Source organism: Sus scrofa, chromosome 1, assembly GCF_000003025.6.
Source record: "Sus scrofa isolate TJ Tabasco breed Duroc chromosome 1, Sscrofa11.1, whole genome shotgun sequence".
Taxonomy (NCBI): domain Eukaryota; kingdom Metazoa; phylum Chordata; class Mammalia; order Artiodactyla; family Suidae; genus Sus; species Sus scrofa.
The window spans coordinates 201647886-201659339 of record NC_010443.5 but is presented as its reverse complement, the minus strand read 5'-3'; the positions used below and the strand labels follow the sequence as shown (position 1 = coordinate 201659339).

Sequence of the window (11454 nt, the reverse complement as noted above, 5' to 3'; positions counted from 1 at the left end):
AATCCAGAGAAACGTATTCTTAATTTGTGCTTATTATAATTCATCTCTCTATAATGATTGTTGTATTTACAAAGTTTATTTTCATCATTATTATACTGTCAGCTTTCTTTTGGAGATGCACAAGGTATATTTTTAATGTTAGCTCTTACTTATACTCTTACAGAAAATCAAAGTGTTGGAGTTCCTTCTGTGGCACGGTGGAGAATCAAAGTGTCCTTAAACCTTAAATCGCCTTAAAAGCCAAAAGAAACATAATTAATTTTATTCATTTCATTGTTTCTTAAAATATTTTGAAGCCACAGGGCTCCTAGTAGTTTACTTGTGTTCGTGAATATAAGTAAATAAAACAAAGATACTGCTTTCTTTGGAGATTTTCTGCTGGAGAGGATAGGCTTAATGTGTAATTAGGAGGGAACCCTTGCTGGGCTAGGAAGGAGAAGCATAAGACACTGGGACAGGTTATAGAAGCAGGACCTCTTTCCTTTATTTGCTTTCTTGAAAAAGTATGTCTGATGGTTATCAATTCAATTTCAGCAGCTGTATCATCAAGAAACTGTGAAATACATTTTAGAATCATGGAATTTAAACTTCAACAAATAGGTAGTGAGTATGCCTTCTATTTGTTGCCACTGTGCTGGGTGCCAGATACAATGTACAGAGCAGACACCTTGATATTGTACAAGAGCTTCCAGTCTGGTGGGGATATGGGTTGGGAGCATTCAACTAAAGGCATGTTGATACTTGACAGGGAAAGTGCAGGACACTGGGAGCATGTGGGTCCCACAGATCAGAGAAAGCTTCTGGAAGAAGCAGCTGGTGAGCTGGCATCTCAAGGGTCTGCAGGGTTAGCCAGGTAATTGCATGATGGCCATGGTGGACATGTTGTGTGGAGATCGTGTAGGGTAGCAGGCAGATAAAGGGTTTGGAGAGGAACAAGTGTTTTGAGATGTGGCTCTGGGTAAAGTCATGCATATGGAAGTTGTAATCTCAGAGATGACATTTGGAACCATTTGGGAGATTGAGACTCTGTGCAGAGAGGACGAAGTGTGATGCTAGTGTGGAATTTTGAGGAAAAACGAAGGTCCCTAAGATGAGAGGGAGGAGTCAGCAAAGGAAGAAGAGGAGGAGCAGAAAAGCAGAGGATGGTGGTGACATGGAAACCAGCTGAAGGTCCAACTTTAAAAGTCAATGTGGAACAAGTGTTTGATGCTTCTGAAATGTCAGTTAGGGCTGCCTGACAGTGAACTGTGGCCTCAGTAAGATGTAGAATGTTATATACCTTGCCCAACCAGTTTTAAGAGACAGGGAGATGGGCACCAGATTCTAGTAATTGGAGAAATGAGCTACATGTGAAGAAATAGGGACTGAAATTTCAGAGAGAAGTTCTGAAGTTTGGGTATGAATAGAATAACCAATTCTGTCTTATTCTCTGAGGTATTCTCAACAAAGGCCCATTGTAGTCACCCAAAATGTAATTTTTACTAAAGCAGTTTCTTAGGTGTTCTCCTCCTGGAAGGCATGTATGAATGACCAAGCTACTTTGCCTCATCACAGACATTTTGCTGGGTTTATAATAGACAATAGCTAATGTTTCCACTCTGTTCCTACTGGTATCAATAATACCTACTGAGTTTATTGCTCAAGCCACCAGAATTCTCTTTCCTTGAAGGTGCATAGGGTCCTGGGGGTTCAAGTTGGAGAGCAGCACAATTTTCAGCCTTTGCCTAGTACCATATTAAACTCTTGAGGATAGCCTTGTCTCTGATTTGCCGTCTGCTATGTCATAACAGACACGAGCTAGCCTGGTGTCAGCTACTGAGCCATGTACCTAAACTCAGACTCTTCCTGATTCACACAGCTCCAGCAACCAGATAATTTACCCAGTTACTCTTTGTGGCTTTTCAGTGATGGGGCCATTACTGCCTTAATCCTGAGCTTCTTTGGAGACTTCTCAGAAAGATGATGAATGATCATTTGCCCTCTGTATTTTCATTCCATTTCTTGGGACAGCATGCTCTATTTCAGATAGATTTCCAAAATTTTGTGCAAAATCAAGAGGTTGGATTTTGGGTCCTTGCTCTGTTCCCTTTTCCTCTTTACATGTTCCTTCATCTTTATTTACTCGGCACATCTGTATTCTTACTTCTAGAAGCCAGGCATGTAGCCTTCACTGACCTTTCTGATCTGAATGTTTGAGTCCTCACAAAATTTGTATTTTGAAGTCTCAACCACCAAGGTGATGGTGTCAGGAGGTGTGCATATGGAGGAGTCGCAGGTGGAATGAGTGCCCTTCTCAAAGTGGTCTGAGATGAATCCCTCATTCTTCTGCTCTTTGAGGTTACAGCAGACTCTGCAGTGTGAGATCTGAACCAGGCTGTCACCAGAACCCGACCATGCTGACAACCTGATCTTGGATTTCCAGATTCTAAAACTGTGAGAAATATATTTCTGTTCTTTACAAACTACCCAGTCTCTGCTATTCTGTTGAAGAAGAAGGAGTAGACTAATATGTGACCTGACCTGTTTCATCCTCAGACTATCTCCCAGGAGTCTGTAAAATACCTACAGGGAGAGAAACTATCTGACCCAGTCTCACTTCCTAGACATCTAGTCCAGCGTCTGTCATTTCGGGAGCTTAATCAATATTCATGAAGGGAACAGTCATGGTAATAATAGGGTGAAGGAATAAGACCATCTATATTAGATAGCTGTGATGTGAAAGGACGATAGTCTAAAGATATTTTGTAAATTCTTATGGTTCTAAGAGGGAAGTTATAATGGATTATTGTATGAGGTATTTTTTAAAGATCATTTGCAGGAGTTTCTTCAAGTTGGCATTTGCAATATTTGGAAGATCTGGCGAATGGACGACTCATTCGCCACTTTTAGTTCAGTGATCCTTGCGTATATGCAGGGAGGTTGCTGGTCATTCTTTTTTTGTCTCCCTCAGGTAATCAAGAAACAACTTCTAATGTGTCTACACCTGGGGATATTTTCCTCATTAGCCTATGTGCCTTTGGCAATCAACTTGAATGTTTTTTTCAAACAATCTCTGATACTGTGAACTCTGAGTCACATCACTGCCATCTTCTCCAAGAATAAATTGTGGAATGAGAATTTGCATATATTGCTTTTAAGTAAAGTGTGTGCAAGCAAGAGCATTGGCTGTTCCCCTCAACCACCACCCAGAACTTTATTAGGACAAAAAGTCTAACCATGAAAAGAGGTCTTAGGCACCTAACTTGTCTCCTCATCCTTTAATCATCCAATACTTTCTCCACATATTTGCCATTAGATCCCCATGAGGATAAATCCAAGCCATGGAATTTGAGCAGAAGTGCTTTTATCTGGTATAGTTCTGTCCCTTTGGAATATGTCACGTGATCCACCAGACTTTTCCCCTTTATCACTGAGTGAAATAAACTCAAGTACTACAAACACATTTGAAGTCACATGTTGATGATGGAAAATCCACAAACAGGGGGTACCCCTGTCCTTAAATCACTCTTCGGAGAAGAGCAGGTCAGAATTTGCATGTGATCAGAAATGCCTGCATTGTGCTCTTAAAGGAAGAAAGGCAAATTTCTTTTATGATAAAATTCCTGACAGTTTTCTGTTTACCCGTTACAGCAGCTATCATTAACTGACAAATATCTTTAACAACATACTATTCCAAAAACCCTTCCATAAAAAAATAAACTTATAGGTTGAAAATATCAAATCCCCCACAAAGAAGACATTTTTAAACTGTTATAAAATTATTTATTTAAAAAAAAGGGATTGCTTCTGTCAAAACATTTTTCTGTAAAATCACCATTTTCATTTGATTTTTTTTCCTTTATTTATTTATTTATTTATTTTTGGTTCCTACCTGCAGGATGCAGAAATTCTAGGCCCAGGAACTGAACCTGGGCCACAACTGCAAAGAGCCACAGCAGTGACAATACTGAATCCTTAACCCACTGAGCTACCAGGGTTACCGGTCAGTTCAGAAATCTTTCAGCTCATGAGGTAATGTGAGTACAGGTTGCTTGGAGGCTTAAGTGAATAATAATGTGATTGATTAGAGAGTGTCACAAGTATAAAAATCTTCTTTATGTAGACTTTTCTTTGAGGATTCTTAGGTAAGGGAAAAGCACCTTTCAATTTCTACTCTGACAATCTCCCAGGCACAGGGGCTGTATTTCTTTTCCTTCAGGTAGAGTTGGATTCCTTGGAAATACTTTCGGAGAGCAGATCCTACATGGGGACAATCCATATTGTCTTTTTTCATATGCTCCAGTCTTCTCAGGCCCAGATCAAGGCTAGAGAGTAGTTGATCGAGGAGGGTGGTGTTCCAAGCAGCACGGCTGTCCTTTTTGGAGAAGACACCGGAGATCTGCTGAAGCATCAGATAGCAGTAACAGGTGCCTTCAGTCTTCTGGATTTGGGTGATACTCTCTCTTTTCCAAGGAAATTTGAAGTCGATTCTGTCCTTTAAGCATAACTGAGAAGGGATCTTTTTTATCTCTTGCAAATGTTTGAAGATTTCCCTCTTCTCTACGCAATGGACAGCAGACAAGTTCTGGTCAAGAAAGCAAACAGAGATGGAGCAGAGCATCACTCCTGCCATTACCAAGTAAATCTGAGCCATTGAGAATTTCAGTGATTCACCAGACGGCCTCCAGGGAGCGCACGGGTACCTCTAAGCAATTTGCGCAGAGGTTCTTTAGCTGGGTCTTCGGGCAGCGTGCTTCTCTACACGGCCGCAAGAGGGCGCAAGATGTCTTTTTATGGGGTTGGTTTGGGAACTCCAGACCTGGGCGTTTGCACCTTCAGTGGGTCCTGCTGTGAGAAAGCAAGGGCATCCTGGCCTCGGAGAGCAACTTTGTGCTGCTTTAATAGTGTGGGGCTGGGGAAAACCTTCCTTCCTGAGGCTGTGATTGTTGATGAGAGATCTTTGTCAAGACCAGCCAGAGCATTTTTATGGACAAAAAATTTTGCCACAGTCCAACCAGGGCATTTTTATGGACAAAAAATATAAACATGAAGCAAACATTTTTCCACGGTCCCTCCAGGGCTTTTGTTTTTTGTTTTTTGTTGTTGTTGTTGTTGTTTTTTTGGACTTTTTGTCTTTTTTAGGGCCGCACCCATGGCATATGGAGGTTCCCAGGCTAGGGGTCTAACCCAGAGCTGCAGCCTCCTGACTCCACCAGAGCCACCTCTGCTCTGCACAGTCATGGCAACACCAACTCCTTAACCCCCTGAGTGAGGCCAGGGATCTAACCCTCAACCTCATGGTTCCTAGGCGGATTCATTAACCACTGAGCCACAATGGGGAACTCCCCCTCCCCTCCGGTGCATTTTTATGGGCCAAGAGTGTAAATATGACATATTTTTCGGCGGCCCCTCCAGGGAAAATGGAACTTCGCATTTTCTTGCTTTCCTCTGTTATGTGAGTTATTTTAGTACAGAAACTTGAGCGAGGCCATTTGTACTAAAGAAAATTCGTTTACTGAGTAATCTGAGAATTGGAAGTAGAGTGAGTTGTAGCCGATTTTACAGATTTGGGCTCGCTTTTGGCGCGATTCAGCGACAGCCCAGGGAAAGGGGGCCGCAGCTGCTGCCATGGGGGCGGAGGCGGCGGGAAGACTGGGCGGTGTTGGGGACACCCTGTTGTGAGTCTGAGTGCGACCACCACTGGGACCCTAGGACAGGTAAGTTGTGCTACTAGATGTTCTGTGACTTTCCTGGAGTCTTTGAAGGCTACAAGGTTGACGTGGAGGACGAAGTACTGAATAACTGAAAAGTAGGAATATTTTTGAAGTCATAACATTTTATATTTTATATTTAATTAATTTTATCTTTGTCATTTAATCAATTTAAATTAACATTTTAACGATTATATTTTTCAACATACTTGTTAAAATATTTTAAATATTAAATGTCACTATATTTATGTTAAAATATTTAAATATTAAACATTAAGTATTTAAATACCAAACATATTAAAATTTAAATTAATATTTAAATTTTATATTTTATATAATGTTATATAAATATATTATATATTATAATATATTTATATAATACACATAAAATTAAATTTAAATTAATATGTTAACATTCATATTTTTCAATATATTTATGTTAAAATATTTTAAATATTAAATTTCCATATTTTATGTTAAAATAATTTAAATATTGAACATATAATATTAAAATCTATTTGAATATTAAAACAGCATTTTATTAAACTTTGTTTAAACTCTATTTTCTTTATATTAAAACAAGTATTTAAGGAGTCCTCTTGTGGAACAGCAGGTTAAGGATCTCACAGTGTCACTGCAACAGCCTAGGTCTCTGCTGTGTTGCGAATTTGATCTCTGGCCCAGAATCTTCCACATGGCTGGAGTATGGCCAAAATAATAAATAAATAAAGCATTTAATATAATTTTATGTTTCTATGTTTAATGGAAGCAAACTCATTTATATTTTCAAGATTATTTGGGGTTTTGGTTGTTTTTATATATTCTTTATTTTTTTGGCCATGCCCAAGGCATGCAGAGGTTCTCCAGCCAGGGATGGAATCCGAGCCACAGCAGTGACAAGACTGGATCCTTAACTCATTAATCCACCAGGGGACTCCAAGATTACTGTTTTTAGTTGAGAGAATTGCCATGTTTAACCATTTTTAGTGCTTCTGTGACAGTCTTAAGTAAGTTTTTAACTCACATTCCTGAACCATTTTTCCCAGGACTGCACCTTAATTTTATTCTTAGAAGAGTTGGCATGACACAGGATTGAGGAAATTTAGCAGGTCAGACTATTTCATTTCCTTTAGTAAGAATTGTATCAACTAAATGGAATTTGCCCAAATTTTATTTGCAACACGAGGGCTTTCTTTGTAAGATTCTCAGGGACATGCAAATGCAGGGTGACTGCATTTCTTTATTTAAAATTTTGACATTTTGTTCCTCTTGCCTGTTTTGTCATCAATTTTCATTTTAAAATATTAAATTAGGAGTTCCCTCTGTGGCGCAACAGGATCAGAAGCGTCTTGGGAACACTGGGATGCAGGTTCCATCCCCGACGCAGTGGGTTGCAGATCTGACATTGCCACTGCTGTCGTTTAGGTTGCAATTGCAGCTTGGATCTGATCCTTTGCCTAGGAACTCCATATGCCATAGGGAAGCCAAAAGAGAAAAAAAAAAAATATATGTATATATATATATGTATTACATTAAAACATTCTTTATCTTAATTAATTAGATTTGGTGCGTCCTTCCATTCCCTGCTTAAGGGATATAACACCCTAAGTTTATCCTAATACTAAGCTAGGAAATAGCTTTTGAATTAGAGTATCATGCCACTCAATGGCTGTTAAGTATATATATGTTAACTGTTTTCCTGGCCTCTACAACATGATTTTAATGTTTTTTTTTAAGGAATAAAAAAACTCTTTGGCCCTCTTCATCTGATTTCCTTTCTCACACACCCACTTGCTATGGTAACCACAAATTTGATTTCTTTTTCTCTGAGCTTGTTTGTTTTTAAATTATAATTTAATCCTTGTCACCTCTCCTTGAGCACCAAAGATGGTCTGAAACAAATTCAGGATGAAGGGAACTGTTGATCTCATTTACGACATTCACAGAGCAGCATATTTTGTTGTTGTTGTTGTTTTAAGTCAGAAAACATTCTTAGATGCTGGTTCTCTCCAAAGGGCTTCAGGCACTGTAGGATTTCTCCCCTAATGCCCTAGGCACTTCTCTAAAGATAGAAATTTGGGCTCTGCTCCCTTACAGTCCTGCAGGCAAGCCCTCTCCTAGAGTTTGCATTTGGGGCCTAAACCTGCAGATTCCTGAGGATGGTAAGGGACTGTAGTCAGAGCTTCTCTGGGCTGGTCTGAGAGTGGACTCCAAACATACAAGGCTTCTATCATTCACTCTGTTCAAATTCTCTGCCTGTAACATGCAAAATTTACTTGTTTTGATCTATTCAGTGTCCTGTGTGACCACTACTAAAGTTGTCCTGATTTATAAAAAGAAGAAATGAAAATCTGATGTCATTTGAGGTTAGGAGCCACAGATTTACTCTGAATGGAGCTTTCTGCTGCTTCCAGTCCCTCCTCTTCATCAGCTAGTAGTATTTGGTACAATTTAGGAAGCGTGAAAAAAGTGTGCAGGATGAAAGCTCTAAGTATTCATATCAGAATCGAAAATGGGATACACAGAGACTCTCTTTTCTATTTCAACCTTGGGCCTCATAGAGATGAATACATTCTATCAGATTGATCCTCTGTCACATTCCATGAGTGTGTTTAATTTCCAATGTAATAAATTAAAACATTGAAATGTAAGCATTGAAGTTGTGATGTAGTGACCTCTAAATGGAAGAAAAATTGGAACAATGTGGAAAAAATATTGGCATAAGTAGAGAAATGACAATCCTGGCCTATTTAAGACTCTCCTTTGCAGGCAGGTACTCGGAGCAGCTGGAGAAAGGCTCCCATGGCCAGACATCTGCATCAGCAAGCTCACCGTGGGCCTCCCAGCCTCTTCACTGGTAACACAGAGGATGATGGTCTCCAACCCTGTCTGCATACTTAGCTGTGACCTGGCCCAGATCCATGGCCTGCCAAAGCAGGAGACTGTCCCAGTTCTGCACCTAATGGGAGAGTATTTCGTGTTTTCCTGCTTGAAGGATGGGAATGCTGCCCCTAGAAGCAGCTAGATAGCAGGCAATTCCAGAGCCTCAGGCCACCTCTTTCTCCATGAGATGATCCAGCAGAGCTTCAATTTCTTTGGCACAAACAGCTGAGGTTCCTCACCGGGCTCCTGCTAGCAGTGGGAAGATCTGAAGACCAGTTTGATGCAGGAGATTGGAGAGGAAAAGACCTTTCTCCATCCTGAGTTTGAAGAACTCCTTCCAAAGGACCAGGCTCCATCCGAAAAAGAAAGTACATGGTTGCTGTGCCTGGGACATTGTCAGATTGGAAATTAAGACCTGAAGACAAGTGTGTGCTTTCCCTATAAGATCAATCTCAGAGAAAACCTAGAAGTGGGAAAGGAGACTTGGACCCAGTCGTCCACGATTGAGTCTTATCTACTTATAGGTGGCCTCAAAGAGTCATCAATGTTCACTCAGTTCAGAGATTTTTTTCCTGCTTTGGTTATAAATGCATTGAATCATCTTGGCACATTGTTTTTACTTGTGAGTGGAAACCATACTTTTGAATCCAGAGAAAACGTATTCTTAATTTGTGCTTATTATAATTCATCTCTCTATAATGATTGTTGTATTTACAAAGTTTATTTTCATCATTATTATACTGTCAGCTTTCTTTTGGAGATGCACAAGGTATATTTTAAATGTTAGCTCTTACTTATACTCTTACAGAAAATCAAAGTGTTGGAGTTCCTTCTGTGGCACGGTGGAGAATCAAAGTGTCCTTAAACCTTAAATCTGCCTTAAAAGCCAAAAGAAACATAATTAATTTTATTCATTTCATTGTTTCTTAAAATATTTTGAAGCCACAGGGCTCCTAGTAGTTTACTTGTGTTCGTGAATATAGGTAAATAAAACAAAGATACTGCTTTCTTTGGAGATTTTCTGCTGGAGAGGATAGGGCTTAATGTGTAATTAGGAGGGAACCCTTGCTGGGCTAGGAAGGAGAAGCATAAGACACTGGGACAGGTTATAGAAGCAGGACCTCTTTCCTTTATTTGCTTTCTTGAAAAAGTATGTCTGATGGTTATCAATTCAATTTCAGCAGCTGTATCATCAAGAAACTGTGAAATACATTTTAGAATCATGGAATTTAAACTTCAACAAATAGGTAGTGAGTATGCCTTCTATTTGTTGCCACTGTGCTGGGTGCCAGATACAATGTACAGAGCAGACACCTTGATATTGTCACAGAGCTTCCAGTCTGGTGGGGATATGGGTTGGTGAGCATTCAACTAAAGGCATGTTGATACTGTGACAGGGAAAGTGCAGGACACTGGGAGCATGTGGGGTCCCACAGATCAGAGAAAGCTTCTGGAAGAAGCAGCTGGTGAGCTGGCATCTCAAGGGTCTGCAGGGTTAGCCAGGTAATTGCATGATGGCCAGTGGTGGACATGTTGTGTGGAGATCGTGTAGGGTAGCAGGCAGATAAAGGGTTTGGAGAGGAACAAGTGTTTTGAGATGTGGCTCTGGGTAAAGTCATGCATATGGAAGTTGTAATCTCAGAGATGACATTTGGAACCATTTGGGAGATTGAGACTCTGTGCAGAGAGGACGAAGTGTGATGCCTAGTGTGGAATTTTGAGGAAAACCGAAGGTCCCTAAGATGAGAGGGAGGAGTCAGCAAAGGAAGAAGAGGAGGAGCAGAAAAGCAGAGGATGGTGGTGACATGGAAACCAGCTGAAGGTCCAACTTTAAAAGGGTCAATGTGGGAACAAGTGTTTGATGCTTCTGAAATGTCAGTTAGGGCTGCCTGACAGTGAACTGTGGCCTCAGTAAGATGTAGAATGTTATATACCTTGCCCAACCAGTTTTAAGAGACAGGGAGATGGGCACCAGATTCTAGTAATTGGAGAAATGAGCTACATGTGAAGAAATAGGGACTGAAATTTCAGAGAAGTTCTGAAGTTTGGGTATGAATAGAATAACAATTAAATGTTACAGTGCTAAATGTGAACAAGATCACCAAGGATCTACTAGACAAATTCCACAGGATTTAGTCTTTATCAGAAATGAGGATGATAGCAACTACAAATTCCTTTGCCTTTTCTAAAAGACTCATTTAATCCTTCTAACATAGCTAAAACTGAGTTGTTAATATTCTCATTTCCAAAGAGCCACTTTAGTGTATAAATAATACAACCTAATAAATAAATGGCCAATCCAGGTTTCAAAACCTAGTAGGTCAGGTTCCACAGTCTACTTCTCTATCCACAACATGGACATCTGTGCAAACTCAATGTATTGAACCATCAGTTATTTTCAAGAAAGCCCTATGCTTTATTTCTAACACACGGATGTTAGAAGTAACATCGTTACTCTGTTATACCACGCTATTGTTATCTCAAACCATGCTATTTAATGTGTTATCTTTGTTATCTCATTCCATGCTACTACAAATTTTCTACATTTCTGCTTTTTAGGGCTACACCCCTGGTGTATGAAGTTCCCAGGCTAGGGGTTGAATTGGAGCTACAACTGCCAGCCTCTACCACAGCCATGGCAACATGGGATCCAAGCTGCATCTGCGACCTACACCATAACTCACAGCAACACCAGATCCTAACCTACTGAGCAAGGCCAGGGATCAAACCTGCATCCTCATGAATAATGGGTTCATTATCACTGAGCCTCAATGGGAACTCCCAAATTCTCTGTGTTTTAAATAATTCATCATCCACTTCCAAATTAGGAGATGAGTTGGCCAAATAACAAACATTCTGATGATATTATACAATAAGTAAG

At 40.0% G+C, this 11454-nt stretch overlaps 1 protein-coding gene and 1 long non-coding RNA gene across 2 annotated transcripts; one reads left to right on the top strand and one right to left on the bottom strand.

Annotated features, from left to right (window-relative positions):
* On the top strand, positions 1423-9469 carry LOC106509142. Its single transcript, XR_002335707.1, has 3 exons — positions 1423-2433; positions 3878-4011; positions 6737-9469. It is a non-coding gene; the product is annotated as an uncharacterized LOC106509142 (long non-coding RNA).
* IFN-DELTA-1 (interferon-delta-1) lies at positions 3745-4840 on the bottom strand. Its single transcript, NM_001002832.1, is given in 1 exon segment — positions 3745-4840. A coding segment is annotated over 1 exon segment (513 nt). The 5' UTR covers positions 4634-4840; the 3' UTR covers positions 3745-4120.